This window comes from Hemiscyllium ocellatum, chromosome 31 (assembly GCF_020745735.1).
Source record: "Hemiscyllium ocellatum isolate sHemOce1 chromosome 31, sHemOce1.pat.X.cur, whole genome shotgun sequence".
In the NCBI taxonomy this organism is placed as follows: Eukaryota; Metazoa; Chordata; class Chondrichthyes; order Orectolobiformes; family Hemiscylliidae; genus Hemiscyllium; species Hemiscyllium ocellatum.
The window spans coordinates 2,142,897-2,170,409 of record NC_083431.1 but is presented as its reverse complement, the minus strand read 5'-3'; the positions used below and the strand labels follow the sequence as shown (position 1 = coordinate 2,170,409).

Here is a 27,513-nt window from a genome sequence, read left to right as displayed (position 1 = left end):
TTACCCTGAATCATGACAGGTGTCACTTGCATTAAAATGCACAACCTGATTCAATCTGGATGTGAACCTCAGGCACTTTCTAGCTATCTGTCCTCCACAATGTGCTCACTTAACATGCATGATCCTGTTTCAACACCACAGTCTTCATTATGGCTGTGTCACTACCTGGTATGGCAACTGTACCATTCAAGATCGGAGACGGTTACAGAGAGTGGTGAACTCGGCCTGGACAATCACAAAGGCCAACCTCCCATCTATAGAACCCATCTACCAGGCTGGCTGTCAAGGAAAGGCCGCCAGCATTCTCAAAGATCCATCCCACCCTGGCAATGTTTTTTTTACAACCTCTACCATCAGGGAGAAGGTACAGAAGCCTGAACACATGCACCAGCCAGTTTCAAAACAGTTTCTGGTTTCTACCGTACTGTTAGAATACTGAATGGCCTCACAAACTCTTAGCATTCGCCTGTACCTGTGTTTTTGTTTTTGCTGTTGTTTACCTATTATTTACTATCTATGCAACTTAACTCTGTGATCTACCTGTATTGCTCGCAAGACAAAGCTTTTCGCTGTGACTGTGTACACGTGACAATCGATTCAATTCAATTCACATTCTCCACTAAAGGCTAATGTTTTTCATCCAAATTGTTCCCCTCATCCACAAAGGTCCATTCTCTTATTAGGATACAGTTCCTGAAGGGGCTGTCTCTCACTGGGATACAGTTCCTGAAGGGGCTGTCTCTCACTGGGATACAGTTCCAGAAGGGGCTGTCTCTCACTGGGATACAGTTCCAGAAGGGGCTGTCTCTCACTGGGATACAGTTCCAGAAGGGGCTGTCTCTCACTGGGATACAGTTCCTGAAGGGGCTGTCTCTCACTGGGATACAGTTCCTGAAGGGGCTGTCTCTCACTGGGATACAGTTCCTGAAGGGGCTGTCTCTCACTGGGATACAGTTCCAGAAGGGGCTGTCTCTCACTGGGATACAGTTCCAGAAGGGGCTGACTCTCACTGGGATACAGTTCCTGAAGGGGCTGTCTCTCACTGGGATCCAGTTCCAGAAGGGGCTGACTCTCACTGGTAATACAGTTCCTGCTTATGTACAAACCATGATTCTATGAAGTTAATGCCAGTACTCTCATTGAGAATAAGCAGAACAATGCTTCTCATATAGTGAATTGGCCTAAATTGTTTCACAGAACATTATCGAATAAGATTTGATTCAATCATGATTTGAGGTCAGATGATTAAAAACAGATCAAAGAGCTATATTTTGATGTAGCTGTTTGATTGCGAGGTTGGCATGGGTGCAGAGTTAAAGAGTAACATGGCCTTATAATGATATTTTAAAGCAGTTACTCTGAATTGCTTGAAGCTTACCTAGTGTGAACATGAAATGACTTCAAGACAAAATACTGCAAAGATGTGAAATCTGAAATGTGAACAAAATGCTGCATGGAGTTGACAGAGTGAGCACATATGTGGAGAGAGGAAAATAACTGTTCTGACTATCCACTCCTGTCATTCTGTAAAATGTGAAACTCTTTATAAAAGCAGACCTGATTATTCACTTGAAGAATAAGCACTGAAATCAAAGTGACCATTGCTCATGAATGTTGGAGTGAATTTATAGGTTTCTAACTAGACATGTCATCTTAAAACCGGAGTCAATCAAATACAACTTTCTCACTAAGTGTTTGTGAGAGTTGGGTCATGTGGTCTCAGACACACCAGAGATGAATTGGTTAAGTTTGGGTGAGAACGGTATTTTGGGGGAAGTTGAGCAAGGGAGGGAGGTCGGTTGAAAAGGCAGTCCTTTTATGACCTCGGTGTTCCAAGATGATTTACAGTCAGTATATTCACTGTGTTGGAATGTAGGGAATTGTGGAAATCTGTTTGTGAATAGCAAGGCCTCACAACTACAGTGAGATCAAATACCCAATTCAACAAGTTAGAGTGGTGTGGGTTGAAGGTAAGTATTGACCAGGCCATTTATTATTTGTTTGAATATTGCCTTGGCGTTTCTTAGCTGATAAGGCAGATGAGACCTGTTCTTAAGGTCTCATCTGGGTGATGGTACCTCTGACAGTGTGGCACTCCCTCAATACTGGGATTATCAGCTCAAGTCTCTGAACCCACAAATTGCCATCTCAGATGAAAGTGCTGCCTACTCATTAAAGAACATCAACAGACTGAACAGGTAGGCTGCCTTGGCTGCCAAAATAGCAAAGCTGGCTGGGTAAGTTGAATGGCCAAATCCTGCTGTTGCTATTTATAGTGACTCCTGTCCAGTTAAATCTTGCACCATAGTGTTTTCAGAATGGGCAGCACCTTTAAAAATGCTCTCGTGCAGCAACTCCAACAAAGCATTGACAAAGGAATCCGGTACTTTATTATTCTGAGCACATTGGAATGAGCAAAACAGAACAACATTTCAAAACATTGAAACTGCAAACAACAGAGGACCAAAGGAGAACACAAAGTTAGTGGATAAAGCAGAGGGTGGTATATAGGATGCCCAGTAGTTATTGGCCTTGCTAGTAGCATCCATATGCAAATCAAGAATGTTAAAAAGTGCAACATTGAGACCAAGTAGCATTTCAAAGGACCCTCCCCTTTTAAAGGGTCCAGTGTGTTTGCTGAAGTATGACCAGGGTTCTTCGTGCCAAGAAGCAGTGAAATTAAATTGACAGAGACTCCTACTTCTAGTCTCCTGCCACAGAATGATGACAAAAATTAAATTAGAGAAATAATGCTAATCTGACATAAATAGCTACAGCAGTCACAAGGTTACAATCATGACTTGAAGCTGAAGACAGTGTACTTAGACACCGTATTGTGGTGTTACAGATGGCTTTTTGTTAAGATACTTCAGCAGAACCCATGCCTTACCAGGCTGCCAGCCAAAGGTTAACTTGTTAAATAAATAGCATAACTTCCACTTTTTCTGAAGGGGCTCTCTCACTGGGATACAGTTCCTGAAGGGGCTGACTCTCACTGGGATACAGTTCCTGAAGGTGCTGTCTCTCGCTGGGATCCAGTTCCTGAAGGGACTGTCTCTCACTGGGATACAGTTCCTGAAGGGGCTGGCTCTCACTGGGATACAGTTCCTGAAGGGACTGTCTCTCACTGGGATACAGTTCCTGAAGGGGCTGTCTCTCACTGGGATACAGTTCCTGAAGGGGCTGTCTCTCACTGGGATACAGTTCCTGAAGGGGCTGTCTCTCACTGGGATACAGTTCCTGAAGGTGCTGGCTTTCACTGGGATACAGTTCCTGAAGGAGCTGCTTCTCACTGGGATACAGTTCCTGAAGGGGCTGTCTCTCACTGGGATACAGTTCCTGAAGGGGCTGTCTCTCACTCGGATACAGTTCCTCAAGGAGCTGTCTCTCAGTGGAATACAATCTCTGAAGGGGCTGACTCTCCGTTCTGATTAAGTCATCAGAATCAAAATTTAACTCTATTTTCTCTCCACAAATTATGCCATATCTGTTGAGTTTTACCCACAATTTCAGTTTTTGTTTCAGGAATCCAGCATCCACAGTTTTTTGTTTTATTCTAGGGAATAAATTGTCTCTACCTTGTACAAAATCAGTCAATGGGCATAATCTTTTCTTTGTGACATGGCAATATCCACTCTGGTAGGAAGAGCAGAGGAGCAGAGTGTGTCTTACAGGGTGAGAGATTAGAAAGTGCTGATGACCATCAATCACTGATAGCTAAGTGTGCAGGTGTAACCGACAATTCAGAAAGCAAACAAAATGCTCGCCTTTATTGGAAGAGCATTTGCATCCAGCAACATAGAAGTCTTGCTCCAACTCTACAGAACACTAACTCTTGTTAAGTGTTCCCTTTATGGATTCTTCACATATCTTGTATGATAGTTGGTTTTGGAATGAGGTTTATTTTGATGTAACATTTATTTTTATTTTCCTTCTCAGGCAGTATTAGAAGATCAGACATTCAAGAGACAGATCGAGATTGAGATAACACCTGTCTTTCTAGTGCCAGACACCAATGGATTTATTGATCATCTCCCCAGCCTGGTCAGACTGTTGGACTGTAAGCTGTACATCATCGTGGTTCCACTTATTGGTAAACATCTTCTCCACTACCCCCTCGTCCTAGATGAATATTGTCTGTGTGTGGTCTGGCAACAACACTGCGTGCAGTAAATTGATGAGATGCCTTTATTTGAGTGGTTGCACCAGGTTACATCTGGTGTTTTCTTTTTCTTAAGGGTCTCCTTTAAAGTGTGTGTCATAGTAAACTGCTAGGAATGTGAGAGAAAGGCTTCAGTAACAAAACGAACTCAAATCCCCGGTCACTGTTGATAATATCACTCCCTAGTGATGTGAGAGTTCAAGACATCAAAATAAATCCAGATTAGCAACTTGGGTGGAAGTGCAATGCAAAAAAAAACCAACCACAGGAACGAAAGTCAAGCAATTTGTACAATCATCCGATCCTGAGGTTGTGCAACAACCCGTAACGTATAGCCAGCCAATTGTGTTTTTTCTAATTAAATGTTATCATTCACACTATGCCTCAACCAACTCTCTTACCCCTCTGCTTCCTTCAATAATTGTTAGCTTTTATCATTTAAACATTAAATCAATTAAAGTATTGACTGCTATTAAAATGGGTAAAAACAATGACTGCAGATGCTGGAAACCAGATTCTGGATAAGTGGTGCTGGAAGAGCACAGCAGTTCAGGCAGCATCTGAGGAGCAGCGAAATCGTTTCGGGTAAAAGCCCGAAACGTCAATTTTGCTGCTCCTTGGATGCTGCCTGAACTGCTGTGCTCTTCCAGCACCACTTATCCAAAAAATGCTATTAAACTGGTTCATCCCCATTGGAATTAAGCATCGATTGTTAAAATCTAGGTGTGCTGTTACGATGAGGCAGGTTATATGATCAAATGTATCAAAACATGGGCTAGAATATGTGGGGTGTTCAAGGCATGTATCATATCAGCTGGGGATGCTGCTGTCAGGGTTTAATGGGTGTGTTCTGACATTGAGGTGCAGCAGGAACACACTGACACCAGGGTGTTTTTGGGTTGCAATGGTGTTGCTATTGATATGCTATAAGGTAACCACTTCCTAGTATCTACTCCTCATAATCTGTCAGAATTCTAATAGGTTGCAATAAATAAATAGGACTCAAATGATAAATGTAGTGGCACAGTGGTTAGCACTGCAGCCTCAGTGCCAGAGACCCGGGTTCAATTCCCGCCTCAGGCGACTGACTGTGTGGAGTTTGCATGTTCTCACCGTATCTGCGTGGGTTTCCTCCGGGTGCTCCGGTTTCCTCCCACAGTCCAAAGATGTGCAGATTAGGTGAATTGGCCATGCTAAATTGTCCTGAAAATGTGTTGCTGGAAAAGCACAGCAGGTCAGGCAGCATCCAAGGAACAGGAGACTCAATGTTTCGGGCATAAGCCCTTCTTCAGGAAACTAAATTGTCCATAGTGTTAGGTGAAGGGGTAAATGTGGGGAATGGGTCTGGGTGGTTTGCGCCTCAGTGGGTCGGTATGGACTTGTTGGGCTGAAGGGCCTGTTTCCACACTATGTAATCTAATCTTAAAAAAAAATTTGGGAAGAATGTTTTCAAAACCACACACAAGATTAGGAAGAGGTAATAGCAGAACAGTGAGATAGTGCAGGGCACCCTGTTACTCACTGTGACGTCATGGTGCCATCATAAATATTTAAAGCCTCACTCTTGTTTTATCATCTGAGAGTATAATTCCAGAGACCTGGTCTTTTGTATGTAATGCAGTCACAACATTGCCTGTTAGAGGCAGGCAACAACATTGTGTACCTGATTTCCAGAAAACCAGCCTTACTGAACTCGCATTCCAGGATCCTGGTGTTCTCTCAGTGAGTCCAGGGTCAGGCTGTCACCCATCCTCCTAACTTCCACATGGTAATGGTCGTAAAAAGCTAATGAAATGAACTCAAACTAGTAATGTCAAGATTACTGTCTCTTTCACAGAAATGTGACAGTGCAGGTAAGTCTGTGGCTGGTGAGAAGGCATATTTTAAAAATGTCAGGTCGCTGAAGCTGGGGAATTGGTTCTGGAGAGATGGGATCTGAGCAAACCAGATGGCTTACACTTCAAAGGAGCCAGGAGCAATATTGTCAAGGGAATGGGTTGCTGTAGCATTGTCAACAGGGTTTAAATCGCTTGGCAGGGGATGGGAATCTGGCTTTAAGTTCAGAAAGGAGAAAGCTGGAAATGGAAGGCAGAAAATTATTCAGTGAATTTGATAGAAAACAAAGGCTAGAAAATAAACAACAAAGGAGTTTGGTATTGTGTAATGAAATGCAAACGTATGGGGTAGAAGCAGGAATTGGACATTAAGCTGCTGGTTTATTCAACAAGATTGTGACTGGTCTATTTACTTCCCTCATTTACCCCTGAAAGCTAAGGCAGATAACTGAGGGTGTAGGTACACCGTAAGATGTAGGAGTATAGCATACAGGCCATTGAATCTGCTCTACTGTTCAATGAGATCATGGCCAATCTGATAATTGTGCCTCTTCCCCAGGACCCTCGATTCTCTTTCGGATTTAAAAAGCTGCCTGGCTCGACCTTGAATACACTTAATGATCTAGTTTTGACACCTCTCTGCAGCTAAGAATTCCACAGGTTCACTCCCTGTCCAAGAAGAAATTCCTTCTCACCGTTGTCTTAAATATATGGTCTCTTGTTTTGTTTTGTTTTGAGATGATGTCCTCTGGTCCTAGACTCTTCCAACAAAGGAAAAGTTGGTTCTGGAGTTAGTTTGCGGGGATTTCTTTTCTTTACTCTCTCAGGATATGAGTGCCATTGATTGGACCAGCATTTAATGCCCATTCCAAGTTGCCCTGGAGAAGGTGATGGTGAGTTGTCGCCTTGAATCTCTGCAGTCCTTGGATGACTCAACCATTTCAGAGGGCCACTCAGATATAAAGCATTCCAGTGAACCAGAATGGATGTTTATGACAATTGACATAGTTCAGTAAAACTAACTTTCCCTTCCAAGTTTATGAATTGAATTTCAATTGAATTTCACCAGCTGATGTGGTGGCAGGATTTGAAACAACCAGTGTTTCCAGATCATTAACCTGGGTCCCTCTTGATTCCTTTTCTCCTGACAGTGCCATTCTGTCACCATTCTGAAGCCTTTGGATTGGGATTTTGTCAGATAGTCAGAGTATCAGTTTGATGCTGGTGATCATAATTGAGCTAAATTTCACCTAGTTGTTGAAAAAGGGCAAGAGGTTTACACCTGGAGGATAAACTTTTATCAGACAAAGGTCAGTTTTATGAAGCTAAGATGTGGGTTGGCAGAACTGGACTGGAAGCAACAGCATGAAGGTAAATCAGTGCCCAAGCAGTGGGAGGCATCTGAGTTAGAGATAGTGAGAATTCAGCACAAACATATAGAAAAGAAAACAGAACATCCAAATGCCAAACCCGTTGAACATTGAGAATCAGGTGGAGTGGGAAAGTCCATGTCAGTCACAGAGCTGAAAATCACAGACAGAGTGAAGGAGGAGAGAATGTGCAGGAGTGAAATTATACAGGAAATTAGGACAGCAAGGAGAGACTATGAAAAATATTGTAAAATAAAGGAAAACATAAATACTGAAGGTGCAAAATGATTTCTAGGAGAGTAGGGTATAGTAAAGACCAAAAAGGAAAATTTGATGTGAAAGTGGGAGATGTAGGCATGGTCTTTATTGGGATCGTGCAGGTATTTTAGTTAAGTGGGAGGGAGGATCAAGAAATATTGAACAGGGTAAACATAGTGAGAGGAAATATATGTAGCTTCAAGATCCCTCTGGTCCTCCACCTGACTAAGAACCCTACCGTTAACCCTATATTCCACATTCTTATTTGTCCTTCCAAGATGGACAACCTCACACTTGACAGGGTTGAACTCCATCTGCCACTCCTCAGCCCAGCTCTGCATCATATCTAAGTCCCTTTGCGGCCGACAACAGCCCTCCTCACTATCCACAACTCCACCAATCTTTGTATCGTCTGTAAATCTACTGACCCGCCCTTCGACTTCCTCTTCCAAGTCATTAATAAAAATTACAAACATTAGTGGATCCAGAACTGATCCCTGCGGAACTCCACTTGTAACTGGGCTCCAGGCTGAATATTTACCATCTACCACCACTCTCTGACTTCAACCAGTTAGCCAGTTCTCTATCCAACTGGCCAAATTTCCCATTATCCCATGCCTCCTGACTTTCCGCAGAAGCCTACCATGGGGAACCTTATCAAATGCCTTACTAAAATCCGTGTACACTACATCCACTGCTCTACCCTCATCCACGTGCTTGGTCGCCTCCTCAAAACATTCAATAAGACTTGTAAGGCAAGACCTACCCCTCACAAATCCGTGCTGGCTGTCCCTAATCAAGCAGTGTCTTTCCAGATACTCATAAATCCTATCCCTCAGTACCCTTTCCATTACTTTGCCTACCACCGAAGTAAGACTAACTGGCCTGTAATTCCCGGGGTTATCCCTATTCCCTTTTTTGAACAGGGGCACAACATTCGCCACTCTCCAGTCCCCTGGTTCCACCCCTTTTGACAGTGAAGACGAAAAGATCATTGCCAACGGCTCTGCAATTTCCTCTCTTGCTTCTCACATAATCCTAGGATATATGATTAATATATATATGATATATATATGTACAAGATGATTAGGGGTTTAGATAGGGTAGACACTGAGAACCTTTTTCTGTTAATGGAGTCAGCTGTTACTAGGGGACACAGTTTTAAATTAAGGGGTGGTAGGTATAGGACAGATGTTAGGGGTAGATTCTTTACTCAGCAGGTTGTGAGTTCATGGAATGCCCTGCCAGTAGCAGTGGTGGACTCTCCCTCTTTATGGTCATTTAAGCGGGCATTGGATAAGCATATGGAGGTTATTGGGCTAGTGTAGGTTAGGTAGACTTTGGTCGGTGCAACATCGAGGGCCGAAGGGCCTGTACTGCGCTGTATTTTTCTATGTTCTATATTCTATATCCCGTCAGGCCCGGGGGACTTGTCTATCCTCAAGTGTTTCAAAATGCCCAACACATCTTCCTTCCTAACAAGTATCTCCTCTAGCTTACCAGTCCGTTTCACACTCTCCTCTTCAACAATACGGTCCCTCTCATTTGTAAATACTGAAGAAAAGTACTTGTTCAAGACCTCTCCTATCTCTTCCCACTCAATACACAATCTCCCACTACTGTCCTTGATCGGACCTACCCTCGTTCTCGTCATTCTCATGTTTCTCACATACGCATAAAAGGCCTTGGGGTTATCCTTGATCCTACCCGCCAAAGATTTTTCATGCCCTCTCTTAGCTCTCCTAATCCCTTTCTTCAGCTCCCTCCTGGCTATCCTGTACCTTCCAACGCTCTGTCTGAACCTTGTTTCCTCAACCTTATGTAAGCCTCCTTCTTCCTCTTTACTAGACATTCAACTTCCCTCGTCAACCAAGGTTCCCTCACACGACCATCTCTATCCTGCCTGACAGGTACGTACATATCAAGGACACGTCGTATCTGTTCCTTGAAAAAGTTCCACATTTCAATGACATCCTTCCCTGACAGCCTATGCTCCCAACTTATGCTCCTCAGATCCTGTCTTGCAGCATCGTATTTACCCTTCCCCCAGTTGTAAAGTTGTTGTGGTGCTGGAAAAGCACAGTAGGTCAGGCAACATCCGAGGAGCAGGAAATTCGATGTTTCTGGCATAAGTCCTTCATCAGGAGTCAGTTTGTGTCCGAAACGTTGACTGTTCTACCCCTCGGATGCTGCCTGACCGGCTGTGCTTTTCCAGCACCACACTTTTCGATGCTGATCTCCAGCATCTGCAGTCCTCACTTTCTCTCTGATCCTCTTGAAGCCATACCTCCGTGACACCCGAAACATCGTTCCTGCCAAATTCAATCTGTGTTACAAACTCATTTATCTTGTTTCATCTACTGTGTACATTTAAATACAATGCCCTCAGTCCTGCATTGACATCTCATCGTTGTCCCCTCATCTGTACCTGGTGTTAGATTCCTGACCCTTCTGTACTCTTTGCCTTATTACTTAACTCTAAAAACTAACCTCTACTGAGCTCTCCCCCAGCTTTAATTTTCTCCATAATTTTCCATGCAACCAAACCACCATCACCATGACTACTATGGTAACACCACCACCTACAAACCATCTATAAGACACCGGTCAGGGATGTAATGGAATACATCCACTTGCCTGGATGAGTGCAACTCCAATCCATTCACCACCCTAACTTGGAAATGTATCACTGTTCCTTCACAGTTGCTTGGTCAAAATCCTGGATTTCCCTCCCTAAGGACTTTGTGGGTCAACTTACAACCCATGGACTGTAGCAGCTCAGCCCCACCTTCTCAAGGGGCAACGAGGGACAGGTAGTGAATGCTGAATGAATAAGAAAGAAAGATTAGAGTAATGTTGTGTTCTTTGGAACAGAGGAAGCTGAGAGCAGATTTAATTAAGATGGAGAAAATTAAGATGTCAAGATACGCTAACAGGAGCATAGAATAGAGATTAAAACCAGAGGGTATTGATTTGTTGTAATTGGTCAAAAGATTAGAGATGAATTGAGAATTCCTTTCACCAAGTCTGCTGGGATTCTGGAACTCACTGCCTGAAGAGGTGACGGAGGCAATGCCCTCATCACATTTAAGAAGGGCTTGAAAATACACATGGTTTTGTAGCTGACTAGGCTGCAGAACAAGAGCTGTGAAATGAGATCGGGTCAGGGAGTTTGTGTTTTGACTGGCCTGGGTGAGATAAGCTGTATGGCCACCTCTTGTTCTGTAAATTTCTGTGATTAAGCAGAACGCGGTGCCAATGCTGCTGTACCCCTCTAAGAATCAGCACTTTCAGGAGAAAGAGGCACAAGACCTCTCCCTTTCTGCTTGTTTAACAACAGGTCATACGCTTGATGTAGGAATTTCACAGGGAATAGAGTTGTCTTGCTGCGTCTGAACTTCGGCTCCATACCCATTTCTCTGTCCTTTCTTTGATGGAAGAGTAGTGGGTTCACAGTGGATTGACTGGGGGTTGGTAGCACCCTCTCTTGATTTGTGTTTGAACGTTGCCCAGCTGAAACAGTATCGGAGGCCAATCCTGTAAACTGATGCTGAATGTTGTGTGTGTTTACTGGGAGTCTGAGCAGCCTCATGTCTCCAGGGCTCCAGTTTCAGTTCCAAGGTAGATGGCAGCAACTACTGTATGTTTGTGCCAAAATAATCAAGTCCTAACCACAAAATTCAACTCTAATTTTATGTTCTAAGGGTGCACAAAGCAGCCTGTGTGGTCTGAGCAGCAGCTCCTCACTAGTGCAGCACCACAATCAGCAGTGCCATTCACAGCTATCTGGCACACCAACATGTGAGTCTTAGATTGGAATATTTTAATTAAGGGTAAATGAATTTGGTATGAGTGCAAATTTGCTCCAAAGTGCCCTGCTATGTGAGGGATCTCGCTCTGAAAGCGGAGATGTGTGCCTTGAAACATGGTCTTCTCCAAATTGCAGCTGCCCATTTGCCAAGCCCAAAACTGAACTGAACCAGATTGGGAGGGAGCGGCTCTGTTCCCAGGTGAGCTGATAAAAGAAACCAAGCTGCTGTCAGAGATGGTTGCTAACTGTATTAATCGTGCAATATCAGATTTAATCTGTCAGCTTTTCCTTTGATTTCATTCTGCATTTGCCATTGACAGTATGATCTTTAAAGTTGACTTTGCAGCCTACAGCTTGTGAATGAAGGATGACCTGCAGCAGTATTCACAGCCCCAGACCTTAAGACAAAGGAAACCATGCCATGCTGAATATTATGTTAATTTTTCTTTTATTCATTCATGGGATGTGGGTGTCAGTGGCTAGGCCAACATTTATTGCCCAGGCAACACAATGCTGTGGGTCTGGAGTCACATGTAGGCTGGACCAGGTCAGGATGGCAGCTTCCTTCCCTAAGAACATTAGTAAACCAGGTGGAGTTTTCCCAACAATCAACAGTGGTTTGGTCACCATTATGTTGTTAATTCTAGATTTTTATTGGATCCAAATTGCACCATTTACTACGGTGGGATTCAAACCCAGGACCCCAGAATGTTGCCTGAGTTGTGGATTAACAGTTTAGTGATGATATCACTGGACCATTGTCCTGCTAATATCTCTGGTCACTTCTCATCCTGACCTACTTTCCTTTACTGATTGAATGCCTCCCACTGTGTGGTAGGTTGCACTGTCCTGACTTTTAATTCTCCATTGCTGTTACCAAGTTGAACCTTAGTTTGCATTATTCATCCCTTTAAAGCAAGTTTCAGTCCAGTCTGAGACGAAGAAGATGTTTTGAAGAAGGATCACTGGCCCTGAAACGTTAACTCTGATTTCTCTCCACAGATGCTGCCAGATGTGCTGAGATTTTCCTGCAATTTCTCTTTGTGTTTCTGATTTCCAGCATCACAGTTTATTTGGTTTTCAGTCTGAAATGACTTTGCCTTGATTCCAAATTCAACACACCATTATATGTTTTTTAATAGAGTCCTGGTTACAGCAGGAAGTCATTCACCTCAATGTGCCTGTCCACTCTCTGCAAAACAACTCCCACCTAGTCCAACTCCTTGCTCTATTCCCTGTGATCTTGTAAATGTTTTTCTGAAGATAATTATTCAGTTCTCTTTTGAAAGCCATGATTCAATGTGTGTCAACCACCCTGTTAGGCTGCATGTTTCAGATTCTAAACACTGACTGTAAAGAGAGGTTTTTTTTTCATGTTAGTGTTGATCCTTTTGCCAATCACCTTAAGCCTGCGCCCTCTGCTTCTTGATCTGTCAACCAATGGGAATAATTCTTCCCTATCTAAGCTATCCAAACTTCCTTATTGTTTTGAAAACCTCTGTCAAATCTCCTGTTAGTCTTCTGTTATCCAAGAACAGCAGCCACAGTGGTAACCCAGAAATCTCGGCTGATGTTCTGAGGACATGGGTACAAACCCCACCCTGGTAGGTGGTGAAATTTTGAACTCACTAAAACCTGGAATAGAAAGCTTGTCTAATGGTGACCATGAAACTGTTGTCAATTGTTATAAAAACCCATCTGAATCACTAATGTCTTCTCAGGAGCAAACATTGAAGTCCTTACCAGGTGTGGCTCCAGACCCACAACAATGGGGTCGACTCTTTAACTGGGTAATAACTGTTGGCCTGGCCAGTGACACACACTTCTAATCAATGAACATAAAACAATTCCAATATTTGAAATCCCTCGTTATAACTGTTGTCTAATTCTTCCTTCACACCTGATTTACCTAAGCACAACAATGAGTGTGATCTTAAGGAAAAAAACTTTTAAGTAGGGAATGTTTGTGCCGATTACGCATGATTGTAAGTTTTGTCTGATACCAATTTTGATTTTTCTGCTACCAAGGAATCATTTGCACATTGCTGGCTCAGGATTACATCAGTATACATTTGTGATGAATGTTTTTTGTACCGTTATATCCAGGCTGATCTGTACCGCACTCTGAATACACACTTTTACACGGTGGCACAGTGGTTAGCACTGCTGCCTCACAGCGCCTGAGACCCGGGTTCAATTCCCGACTCAGGCGACTAACTGTGTGGAGTTTGCACGTTCTCCCCGTGTCTGCGTGGGTTTCCTCCGGGTGCTCCGGTTTCCTCCCACAGTCCAAAGATGTGTGGGTCAGGTGAATTGGCCATGCTAAATTGCCCATAGTGTTAGGTAAGGGGTAAATGTAGGGGTATGGGTGGGTTGCGCTTCGGTGGGTCGGTGTGGACTTTAGATTAGATTAGATTAGACTTACAGTGTGGAAACAGGCCCTTCGGCCCAACAAGTCCACACCGACTTGTTGGGCTGAAGGGCCTGTTTCCACACTGTAATTAATCTAATCATATCCAGTAATACTCTCGCCCAGCAAAAATCTATCAGTCTCAGCTTGGAACATTTCAACTAACTCCTTTATTCATAGCTTGTCGGCACGGTGGCTTGGTGGTTAGCACTGCTCCCTCACAGTGCCAGGGCCCCAGGTTCAATTCCAGCCTTGGGCAACTGTCTGTGTGGAGTTTGCACGTTCCCCCTGAGTCTGCGTGGGTTTCCTCCCACAGTCCAAAGATGTGCAGGTCAGGTAAATTGGTCATGATAAATTACCCTTAGTGTTAGATGCATTAGTCAGGGGTAAATGTAGGGGAATGGGTCTGGATGGGTAGCTGTTCAGAGGGTAAGTGTGGACTTGTTGGGCCGAAGGGTCTGTTTTTGCACTGCAAGGAATCTCATGTAATCTTGTGCAGGGAGATAATTGCAGTCTGCTATCTCCCTTTGTGTGAAAAAGGTGCTTCCTTATTTCACTCCTGAATGGCCTAACTCTAACTTTAACATAACGCTGCCTCGGTCAGGATTCAGTACACCAGAGAAGGCTGTATGTTTTGATTGAATTGTGCACACGGTATTTCAACCATCAGGTGTCAGAAATAATGGAACAAATTCCTTGGTCTTTCTGCCGATGGTTCTATTTGTAAAGAAAGGCTGACGATTTATTTGAGCTCAGTAGGAATCCAAAGCCTAAAGATTAATTTTTCAATTGTGTGACCTACAATTTAAAAAGTGAAGGGTGGTCTAATAGACCCAGCTATCTGGGTTGTCCTCAAGTACAGATTCCTAAAATAAGAGGGTCTGCCTTTCACACTGCACACCACCTTTCTCCTGCTCAGAACCAGCCCTTGCTACCTCCAGTTAATCTGTCTGAACCACCATCACAGTCAGGTCCAAGAGATGACCCACGGCACCACCCACTTCCAATGAAGAGTGTTTTTGCGAGCTGTGTTTACAGTGAGACTGCTGGCATTTCCTGGAGAAGAGCAGCTGTTGGATATCACATGGTGATCCTGAATAAGCCAAGCTTTTCGCAGTGAGATTCCAATCCTGAGTTACCCACCAAAATGTTAACTTGCAGTGTTAACATAGAGCCAGATGTACTTGTGAAAAACATCAACAGAGGATCTTTTTGGTTTTAAGAAATCTGCAAGACTTTGAGAGAGCTTTAGGAAGGCGGCTAAGTTCTAAAACTATTAAGTGGTCCTCGTTCTCTCAGCGAAAAGCTTTAGGGAGGTTTAAGGGGGCGGGGAGAAATTGCATTAAACAGATACAATGACTGAAAAGTGCTGTGATTTGCTTAGCTAATCCTGTTGGGTTGATCATTGATTTAATGGGAATGCCTACTCTCTTTATGGTGCCTGGCTTGGTCAGCTTTGGCAGTTGACTACTTTGAGTTCTGGCGAAGTTTGTTTGTGGGGTTCATTTTGCCTATTTTTAAAACTGATATCAAGCTGCTGTTTAATAGTTGTTTCCTTGTCGAAAGTTTTCATTGTTTTTAGTGAAAGCAGAGCCATGCCTTTTTCTGCCTATTTGTCAGTAGTGTAAGGACCAGCATTCAAGATGGACTGAGAGACACACAGAGATAGCCCCAAAGCAATGATATGGCAGCAATTAAACTTAGGGCTTCACTCCCAATTACCTGCTTCCTATATGTTCTTTTGAACATCAGTCCAAGATTTGATGGCACTTTTGCTGCCAGGATTTGATTTGTTGCAAGCCAGAAAATGCTGAGGCCAATTCAGTGCTGTCAGTTTATGTTAAGTGTAACCTCAGTTTGTCTTCAAAATGCTCCAAGTATGAGAAGCCTATCTTGGTTCATTAAGTATTTTTCGAGACAAAATAATTCCAAACGATAAGCCTTCTTCAATCACCCTGTGAAACACAACAAAGGAGCTCTGTGAAAGCTTTATAACAGGGCTGCTCCTAATCAGAATTAGTGTGTTGCATACCAGTACACTCAAGAAATTTTGACTTAATCTAGGATGTCCAATCCGAGGTCTGTCAACTTTGCTTACTCTTATGTTTATTGCTGACTGATTTCTGTGTTTGATTTTGCCCAGTATGAAGGGGCTATTCTTGATACTGTCACTTCATTGATGATAAATAGTAAATCAGAACACCAAATTTGAGATATGTATATATTAAGAAAATACACATTTTCAATTATTACATGTAACCCCACAAGCCTCAATGGTTAAAGTCCGAATGAGTTCCTGGAGATAAGAGATTTATTTAACTCTTTTCACAGTTTCAGGACATCACTTAGCATGTTACAACAAAAGCAATAGATTTTTTAAAGTGTAGACACAGTTGTAATGCAGGAAATGTGGCAGCTGTTCTGCACACAACAAGGCCAACAATACCAATCAAAGTTGAGAGAGAGGTATCAGAAAAAGCACAGTGGGTCAGGCAGCATTCAAAAAGCAGGAGAATTGACGTTTCAGGCACAAACCCTTCATCCATCATCCTGATGAAGGGCTTATGCCTAAAACGTCGACTCTCCTGCTCCTCAGATGCTGCCTGACTTGCTGTGCTTTTCCAGCACCACACACTCAATTCTGATCACCAGCGCCTGCAGTCCTTGCTTTCTCCCAGTAGCAATCAAATGATGACTCAATACTAAACTATGAACCTAGGGTACACTATAACATTTTGGGACGTACATATGTGATTCTGTTAATTCATGCCCTCTTAATTCACTCCCAGCTCTATCAGGAAATCACCCTCGCAGTTTGCAGAGCAGGCTTGATGGCCTAATGATGGACACGTATACCTTATGAACTAACATCGTTTAGAGAAGGAAATCAGTCACTATTGTGTATTCTGGCCCGTGTGTGAGTCCAGTCTCTCAAAAATATGGTTTGCTCATCACTGCCCTCTGAGTAATTAGGGATGGGCAATAAGTGCTGGCCTGAATCCATTCTGTGAATGAACTTTTTAAAAAATCCAGCTTGATAGGATAGAATCTGGAGTTGGATTCCTGGAGTTTGTCACACTGGCTACAATGTAAACGTTCACACACACTGAATTGTACTGAAGTCCCAGTGACTAGAAATGAGGATATTTTGTTCACATTGTCTAAACATTCTTGTCAACCACTAGAACTGGAATAAAACTGACCTAAATGGGAATCTGGATCCATTGGGATACAAAAACCTGTTCTTGCAAAAAGTTCGAGGAAAGCCTCCATTACTACGGCTGCTTTTTCAGGTCTCCGATAGTTGAATGCTCTATCACTAAGTGGATCTACGCTCACTTTCGTAGACCCACTTCTTCTACCCTGCAGCTACATCCCTTGGTTATTAGCTTTTTGTTATCTCCCTACTTGACTAAACTAATTGTTTCCTGGTCTCCCTTCTTTCATGCTTTAGAAACATGAGATTATTCAAAACTATGTTGAGCCAAGCTCTTGCCCAGATCTGGAGAAGGGTCACTAGACCAGAAACATTAACTCTGTTTTCTCTCCACAGATGTTGTCAAACCTGCTGAGATTTTCCAGAAATTTCTGTTTTTGCTTCTGATTTCCAGCATCCACAGGTCTTTCAGCTTTCTTCACACCCAGTCCTATCCCCCATCACCCCTGCGCTCACTGAGCCTTTCACACCCAGTCCTATCCCCCATCATCCCTGTGCTCACTGAACCTTTCACACCCAGTCCTATCCCCCATCACCCCTGTGCTCCCTGACCCTTTCACACCCAGTCCTATCCCCCATCACCCCTGTGCTCACTGAACCTTTCACACCCAGTCCTATCCCCCATCACCCCTGTGCTCACTGACCCTTTCACACCCGGTCCTATCCCCCATCACCCCTGTGCTCACTGAGCCTTTCACACCCAGTCCTATCCCCCATCACCCCTGTGCTCACTGAACCTTTCACACCCAGTCCTATCCCCCATCACCCCTGTGCTCACTGAACCTTTCACACCCAGTCCTATCCCCCATCTCCCCTGTGCTCACTGAACCTTTCACACCCAGTCCTATCCCACATCACCCCTGTGCTCACTGAACCTTTCACACCCAGTCCTATCCCCCATCACCCCTGTGCTCACTGAACCTTTCACACCCAGTCCTATCCCCCATCACCCCTGTGCTCACTGAACCTGTCACACCCGGTCCTATCCCCCATCACCCCTGTGCTCACTGAACCTGTCACACCCAGTCCTATCCCCCATCACCCCTGTGCTCACTGAACCTGTCACACCCAGTCCTATTCCCCATCTCCCCTGTGCTCACTGAACCTTTCACACCCAGTCCTATCCCACATCACCCCTGTGCTCACTGAACCTGTCACACCCAGTCCTATCCCCCATCACCCCTGTGCTCACTGAACCTGTCACACCCAGTCCTATCCCACATCACCCCTGTGCTCACTGAACCTGTCACACCCAGTCCTATCCCCCATCACCCCTGTGCTCACTGAACCTTTCACACCCAGTCCTATCCCCCATCTCCCCTGTGCTCACTGACCCTTTCACACCCAGTCCTATCCCCCATCACCCCTGTGCTCACTGAACCTTTCACACCCAGTCCTATCCCCCATCACCCCTGTGCTCACTGAACCTTTCACACCCGGTCCTATCCCCCATCACCCCTGTGCTCACTGAACCTTTCACACCCGGTCCTATCCCCCATCACCCCTGTGCTCACTGAACCTTTCACACCCAGTCCTATCCCCCATCACCCCTGTGCTCACTGAACGACATTAGCTCCTGGTCCAACAATGCTTCTGTTCTGAAATTCATGTGTTTGTTTTCAAATACCTTTATGGCCTCACCCTTACCACGTCTGAAATCTAAACAGTCCACAACCCTCCAAAATATCTGTGTTCCTCCAAGGTACTGCCCTCTTTAGGTTTTCTTGATTTTAAATTGCCTGTTCATCAGTGGCGAGGCCTTCAGTTCCCCAGGTTCCAAGCCCAGGAATTCCCCCTCTCACTCTCTTCACACCCCTCTCTCTTCCCTTTTGGCATGCTTCTTAAAATGTTATCTCTTAAAATCTTTGACCAATCATTTGGCCAGTTGTGTTAATGGCCACCTTATGTGGCTTGGTGTTATATTTGGATTGATGTTCCCGTGAAGCAGTTTGTGGTATTTGGCTCTGTCTAGGATGTAATGTAAATACAAGGCCGCCTTGTAGTTAGTGTGTCAGTTCTGGCATTGCTTTTATCACTTATTGGGTATTATTGTGGAAAGCTGTTCCTTATTGACATAACCTTTCTTGTGTGAATGGAGAGATAGGGAATGATGGTCACGTAATGTCCATTTGCCCAATCCATAAACAGGTAGGGGCGGGGCATTTTCTGAATACTGAGAATCCATTCCACACTGGCCATTAGGCAAATTACTATAATCTGCATCTGCACAGTCATATTTAGCAACTTTACCTCCTGTTTCTTCTCATGGGGCCAGTGAATGTTCCCTCAGTTTCCTGTCCCATCAGGCCATGTTCATGTATGAAGCAGAGCATGAGTATTACCATGGCTGTTCAACTGTAGAAAGCATCACAGTTGAGTCCTTATGTACCATTCACAAGTGCAGATCCAGCAATTCACTCCTCAGTGTTTATTGATCAAGAGAAAAGCACTCATTAATTCCTCCCCCATGCATCTATAGTCCACAGAGATGTGTCTGCTGTTCAATTATATCTTCCTCCACCACTGTTTTACCTGTCAGTACAGTTTATTACCCTGGTGAGCTGAGCTAATTACTGTATAAACTCACTGGCATTATGGGTCACCCTGCAGCACACGGACTGCTGCGGTTCAAGAAGGCAGCTCAACACCACCTCAAGGGGCAACTAGGGATGGGCAGTGAATGCTTGCCCAGTCAGCGGTGTCCATAACCCAAAAGTCAATAAAAGAAGGATAAAAGTTGTCTTTGTTTTCTGAATCTTTCTGTTAAGATTCAGATATCATGTTAAGATCCTTGGGAACTTGAAGGCTTCTACTGGGAGCTCATCACCAGCTCCTGTTCTTGCAATCTATCCTCTACTCTCTCCAACCAGTGTCGAAAATGGTAATAACAGCACTACTGTCGGTGCCAGCCATACCTTTATAGCATTTCGATGTTTTTTTCTACAAAATAGCAGTGAAAGCTGTAAATATAATGGAGGATAAGAATGGGTTGAGAATCGCATAAGAAAAGCTTGATGATTTCAGCAATCAGATCTCGTATGTTAACCTCTTAACAAGAATTTGGCAAATAGTGTGGCTTGAGCTGAGATTGAGATCCTGCAAGATGTAGTATAAGATTTAGAATAGAATTGGCAGGTCGGACTGAGTTAGGATTGGAAATGTCAGTGAGAGATGGGTATGAAAGTAAAGATGGATTGAGATTAGATTTAGGACATCTTTGGGGCAGTTTTGCTGTAAAGTTTTGAGTAGAATTGGAAGGAAGGTTAGTCCAAAAATTGAGAGATGTGGGAGATTGAGATTGAGATTGGAAATATAGAGTTGAGAAATTAGCTGAGTAGGCTCAGTAGAATTGGGTTAAAACAAGTTTTGAGGCATGTAGTTTGATTGTATCATCAGGCTGGATTGTGTTGTACCTCCTGGACTTGCAGCATTGTCATTTTCTTTGTTTTAGGAAATTCTGAGGTGGGTTGGAGTTGGGGGACATAACAGAGACAATCAAATCAAAATGGATGGACCATGTTCTAAAGTTACAGTGGTCCTTAAACCATCAGTGAAAATCTTCCCCAGATAAACCAGCCACCATTCTTGTCACTGTGGCTCACATAGTAACACCAACTTCTCCAAATCGATAGGGTGTGTATTCAAACTCCATGGTAAGAGTTTGAAAGTGCAATCTACATTGATAATCCAACATTATACTAGGGGATGCTGCACTGACCTATCTTAAAGATGCTATCCTTTAGATAAAACAGTAAACTGAGCTCTGCTATCAATTCAAATAAAATTCCCAGAGCAGTTTTCTAAAGAAAGCAGGGATTCTTCTCTATCCTGGCTAAATTTTTTCAAACAAGACAACCAAAAATAAGTCAACTGGTAATTTACCCCATTGCTGTTTGGGGATACTCGAAACAGGTGACAGTTTGCTTTCATAATAAAGCTGCTATGTTATTTTAAGCTAAATGAAGGGAAGAATTTAGCTGCTGATTTTTGGACACAAGCTAACTTATTGTGCCTGTGATATTCACCTCCTCTTAATGAAAAGTATTACCTTTAAGATATTTCCCAACACTGAATTATTTGTTACACCGCCCAGTTAATTGTGGGAACATATTTGACAGATGGATGTGAAATTGGAGCTCGAGAGAATATAAGCTCAGTTTCCTCACATTCTCCTCAGAAAATAACTTGTCCCAGGGATTAATCTGGTGAACACTCCCTCATTGATAAATATATCATTCCTTAGCTAATAAACACAAGAAACTGAGCAGCATCTGGGAAAAGAGATAAACAGATTTTACGAGTTCAGTAGATTTTCCTCCTCTAAAGGGCATTAGTCAACCAGATGTGCCTTTACAACAATTGATATGTGGTCACCATTAGACCAATGTTTTTGTTTTAAATCCTAGTTGTAGCTGAGTTCAGATTTCACTATCTGCTGTGGTATTTGAACCCATGTGTCCTGAAAATTAGCCTGGGATTCTGGATTACCAGTTTACTGACATTACAACAATGCCACTGTACTTAAATCGCTTTACAGTGAAGATCAACATACCTTTCCCACCTCAATTGTTGGCAGCATATTTAGAAATACTACATTTGGTCCCGACATCCAAGTCATTTATATCGATTGTGAACAGCTGAGACCCCAGCACTCCACTGGTAATAGTCTGTCATCCTGAGAATGACCTGTTTGTTTCTACTCTCTCAATCTATGCCAGTGTATGACCCCCAATCCCATTTGCTATATTTTGTTTACTGCCCTCCTGTGTGCTACCCTCTGAAAAGTCTTCTGAAAATCCAAATATACCAGATCCATTGGATGGTCTTTATACACAATGGGCTCTGGGCCCACCAACACTCCCACGTCACAGTCCATTCGAGGAGTTCCACTCCAGGGCCACCACTGTTGCTACCACTGGACCTGTCAAGCTGCCGCCATGCAGCTTGCTGCTTCTGTCCATCTGCCAGGAGTAACGATTCAGGCCTCCCACATTGCTGCAGCTGAATCCCAACATCCCGATTCTAACAGTGACCACAGAGGCCGCCTGGCTGTCACCCCCATCTTGAAAGCTAGTATTGCCACCACTGCCTTGTGACCTGCACTGGTGGACCCACCAATGTCAAAGTTACCATGCTGTGATGATAGCCATACTCACTGTCGTCACCATCTCTCAGGGCTCGCTCTCCCCAAGGAGCCACTCTTGTCACAATTGCACAACTGTCCTCGCCCTCCTGATGGTGCTGAAAAGCATTTGAAGAAAGAAAAAGAGAAGAAAGTGAGCAAAGGAAAAGTACAAAAATAAAACAGCGCACAAGGCCTTAGCCAGGAGCTTAGATGTGGCACTGCTACTCTGCCACCATCTTGGAATTTATTGTTTATTGTTAATGAAATTGTTTTCTGTTCACCAAAGTTTAGATCGTTGATATAGATCAGGTAAAGGTCCCAATATCAACCCCTGGAAAATTACTTTACACAACATTGCCCTGCATAAAAAAAATTAATTAACCATTCCTCTCTGTTCCCATCGCCTCCACCAATTTTGTACACACATTGCTAATTTTGCCCACAAACTATTGTGAGGCACTTTGATTGACAAGAGAGTCTACTGTGGGAGACCAGACTGCCACAGCGAAAGGGTCTCTCCCAATCCCTATTCTCCACCAGTTGCTGTTAGCTGTTGTCTCTAACCGATTAGTGTGCTGTCTGTGCTCTGTCTGCAATGAAGAACTTGGAAAGAATACGAAACTCTGAGATCAGGAAGACAAAGAGACCCCACATCAAGAGTAGGGGTCAGACCTTAAAGTGGAGAGGCTGCAGTCAGATCAACCATGATTTAACTGACCGGTGGAATGGGTTTGAGGAGCTGAAAGACCTACTCCTGATATTTCTAATGTTGTCATGAAATTGCAAGTACGTACTATTTCACATTTCCATATGGTAAATAAAGATTAGTAGTACACTGCGATGGACTGAAAGACCAGAAGAGGTCTATAAGTGAAATATGTAAAGCGAGATGGTGCTAGAATATAAGGCAAGAGATTAAAAAAGAAAGGAATAAATATGAGGAGAGAACCTCAATAAACTTAATAACAAAGAGAATTGTTAGATAGAAGTAGGATTCTGAAAAGATGGCAGAGTGGAGGGTGTACAGGAATTGGAAGGGAAACGTAAGTACTTCTCCATGTTTGCAGAGGAGAAAGAACTAGGGGAGGGGATGGTACAGTAGTGGTGGTGAAGAGTGACCTTCACCTGGAGACAAGTTGCTGATTGAGTTTTCAATCTGGAGGCCAGGATTCAGCATGACAATAACTCTGATTGCCTCCTGACAGGTGGACAGTGTGTGTGAACAAAACTGGGCAGAAAGATTCCAAACGAGAAACAGGGAAAGTCTCTGTCTCTGTCCTCCTCTCTCCATGCCACGACCCACCCATCCCCCTTTCCTCACCCTCTCCCTGTCCCCTTTGACCCTGTGTAGTGAAGTAACCAAAACTTTAAAAGATAGTAAACAATGCTGTCCGCCATTTGCTGTAAACTGTTGCCTCTGACTATTGACTAACAGACTGAACAGTTTTGATCCTCCACCCAAAGCAACCATGCTGTCTGTGTATTCATGTGTAAGGGTTTACAAAGTAAGGTAGAGTTTCAGCAAGTAGCATTATGGGTTGATATTCTGTTAATCTGAGACAATCAGACAGGAGATTGGGGAACTTGGAATAATTTAATTAAATCTTTAATTTTTGTGACAACCCCAGGATAGTGGGACATGAAGATTTGCACACTTTCTCGAGTGGGGATTGAAAATGCACTTGCAATTGCCTGGTGAGAGCATCAATGATGTTTGTTTTGACCACTCCCTGTGCTAGCAGGTTCCACATTCTAATCACACTGAGTAAAGCAACTTCCCCTTAGTTTCCTATTGGATTATTTAGCAGCTACCTTTATATAATTATTCATTCATGGAATGTGGATATCACTCGCTAACCCAGTAGTTATTGTCATCGAGAAGGTGGGGGTGAGCTGCCTCTTGAACTGCTGCAGTCCATGGGCTGTAGGTACACCCAGATGTTGTGAGGGAGGGAATTCCACGATATTGACCCAGAGACACTAAGGAATGTCTCCAAGTCAAGATAGTGAATAGATTGGAGTGTAAGTTGCAGGTAGTGGTGATCCCCTGCATCTTGGCCTTCTAGGTGGAAGTGGTTGTGGGTTAGGAAGGTGCTGTCTCAGGGTGCATTGCTGCAGTGCATCTTCTGGAGAGGACACACTGCTGCTACTGAACATCGGTGATCAAGTGAGAGGGTGTTTATGGATGTGGCGCCAATAACCTGTAAATGGTCTGCTTTGTCTTGGATGGTGTCAAGCTTCTCAACTGTTATTGGAGCTGCAGTTATCCAAGCAAGTATGCAGTATTCCTCCCACTCATAACTTGTTCCTTACAGCTGGTGGTCAGGCTTTGGGGAATCAGGAAGTGAGTTACTCATTGCAGAATTCCTCATTTTTGATCTGATCTTATAGGCTCAGTATTTAAATATTAGTTCAGGTTCTGGTCAGTGGTAACCTCCAGAATGTTGATTGTGTTTGGGTTTAGCAATGACAATGCCACTGAACGTCAAGGGAGCGTAATTCGCATTTCTTCTTGTCAATAACCACTGTCTTTGTGGGGTATAAATCCAACCAATGGAGATGTTTCCCTGATTCACACTGAATCCAGTTTTACTGGGGTTCCTTGGTGACATCTTCCATCTCTTTACTGAAGGTCAAGATCAGACGACTTGGGCAGTAATTGGCAGGTTTGGATTTGTCCTGTTTTTTGTGAATGGGACATATCTGGCCCCAAGTCATGGTCCACATGGGAACCAATACAGAGGTAGGAAAAAGGATAGGGATTTAAGGAAGAAATTCAGGGAGGTTGGGTAAAGCTTAGAGCTGAGGCAAACGTAGTTGTTACCTCTGGTTTGTTACCCATGCCACATGCTAGTGAGACGAGGAACAGGGAGAGAGAGGAGTTGAACATGTAGCTACAGGGACGGTGCAGGAGGGAGGCATTCAGATATCTGGATAATTGAGGCTCTTTCTGGGGTAAGTGAGACCTCTATAAACAGGATGATCTTCACCTGAACCAGAGGGGTACCAATACCCTTGGGAAATTTGCTAATGCTTTTCAGGAAAGTTTAAACTAATTAAGCAGGTGGATGAGAACCTGAAATGTAGCTCCACTATACAGGAGGCTGAGAGTAGTGAGATCATACATAAGGTTTCAAGGGCACAAGAATGTACCAGCAAGCAGGAAGGTGGTTTGAAATGGGTCTACTTCAATGCCAGGAACATCCGGAATAACGTGGGAGAACTCGTAGCATGTGTTGGTACCTGGGACTTCGATGCTGTGGCCATTTCAGAGACATGGATAGAGCAGGAACAGGAATGGTTGTTACAGGTTCCAGGGTTTAAATGTTTCAGTAAGAACAGGGAAGGTAGTAAAAGAGGGGAGATGTGCATTGGTAGTCAAGGACAATATTACGGTGGCAGAAAGGACGTTTGATGAGGACTCGTCTCCTGAGGTAGTGTGGGCTGAGGTTAGAAACAGGAGAGGAGAGGTCACCCTGGTGTAGTTTCCTCTAGTTCTCCGAAAAGTTCCAGGGGTGTAGAGGAAAGGATAGCAAAGATGGTTCTGGATAGGAGCAAAAGTAACAGGGTAGATGTTATGGGGGACTTTAACTTTCCAAGTATTGACTGGAAAGTTTAAGTACTTTAGATGGGTCAGTTTTTGTCCAGTGTGTGCAGGAGAGTTTCCTGACACAGTACGTAGACAGGCCAACAAAGGGCGAGGCCACATTGGATTTGGTACTGGGTAATGAACCCGGCCTGGTGCTAACTGGGGAGAGGCAATTATGATGCAATTAGGCAAGATTTAGGATGCTTAGGATGGGGAAGGAAACTGCAGGGAGTGGGCACAATTAAAATGTGGAGCTTATTCAGGGAACAGCTACTGTGTGTCCTTGATAAGTATGTACATGTCCAGCAGGGAGGAAGTGGTCGAGAAAGGGAGCCGTGGTTGACTAAAGAAGTTGAATCTCTTGTCAAGAGGGAGAAGAAGGTGTATGTAAAGATGAGTAAAAAGTGAGGTCTGCAGATGCTGGAGATCAGAGCTGACAATGTGTTGCTGGTTAAAGCGCAGCAGGTTAGGCAGCATCCAAGGAACAGGAAATTCGACGTTTCGGGCCAGAGCCCTTCATCAGTATGTAAAGATGAGACATGAAGGTTCAGTTCGGGCATTTGAGAATTCCAGATTAGCCAGGATAAACTTAAAGAGAGAACTAAGAAGAGCCAGGAGGGGACATGAGAAGTCTTTGGCAGATAGGATCAAGGAAAACCCTAATGCTGTCCATAGGTATGACCATAAGACATAGGAGTGGAAGTAAGGCCATTCGGCCCATCCGGTCCATTCCGCCGTTCAATCATGGCTGATGGGCATTCCAACTCCACTTACCCACACTCTCTCCATATCCCTTAATTCCTTGCGAGATTAAGAATTTATCAGTCTCTGCCTTGAAGACATTTACCGTCCCGACCTCCACTGCGCTCCGTGGCAATGAATTCCCCAGGCCCACCACTCTCTGGCTGAAGAAATGTCTCCTCATTTTCATTCTAAATTGACTCCCTCTAATTCCAAGGATATGCCCATGGGTCCTAGTCTCCCCATCTAATGGAAGCAACTTCCCAGCATCCACTCTTTCTAAGTCATGCATTATCTTGTAAGTTTTTATTAATCTCCCCTCAACCTTTTAAACTCTAATGAATGCAATCCCAGGATCCTCAGCCATTCATCATATGTTAGGCCGACCATTCCAGGGATCATCCGTGTGAATCTCCACTTGACATGCTCCAGTGCCAGTATGTCGTCCTTGAGGTGTGGCAGCTTTATAAAGGCTCAGTAGCACATCACTACTTTTACATTCCAACCCTCCTGAGCTAAATAACAACATTACATTCGCTTTCTTAATCACGGACTCAACCTACATGTTAACCTTTAGAGAATCCTCGACTAGCACTCCCAGGTCCCTTTGAACTTTGGCTTTATGAATTTTCTCACCATTTAGAAATTAGTCCATGCCTGTATTCTTTTTTCTGAAGTGCAAGACCTCACATTTGCTCACATTGAATTTTATCAGCCATTTCCTGGACCATGCTTCTAAACTATCTAAATCTTTCTGCAGCCTCCCCACTTCCTCAGTACCACCTGCCTGTCCACCTAACTTCGTATCAACAGCAAACTTCGCCAGAATGCCCCCAGTCCCTCCATCCAGATCATTAATATATAAAATGAGCAGCTGCGGCTCCAACACTGAACCCTGCGGGACACCGCTTGTCACCAGTTGCCATTCTGAAAAAGAACCTTTTATCCCAACTCTCTGCCTTCTGTCAGACAGCAAATCCTCGATCCATGCCAGT

The 27,513-nt window shown here is 43.8% G+C and overlaps 1 protein-coding gene across 2 annotated transcripts in view; it reads left to right on the top strand.

The window, feature by feature from the left end:
- The window catches only part of smg6 (SMG6 nonsense mediated mRNA decay factor), a 412,281-nt gene that overhangs the window by 348,312 nt on the left and 36,456 nt on the right, over positions 1 to 27,513 (top strand). For both annotated transcript variants that reach the window (XM_060848421.1, XM_060848422.1), the window contains one exon: positions 3,940 to 4,093. In XM_060848421.1, coding sequence (XP_060704404.1) covers positions 3,940 to 4,093 — 154 coding nt within the window. The remainder of the gene's footprint in view (positions 1 to 3,939; positions 4,094 to 27,513) is intronic.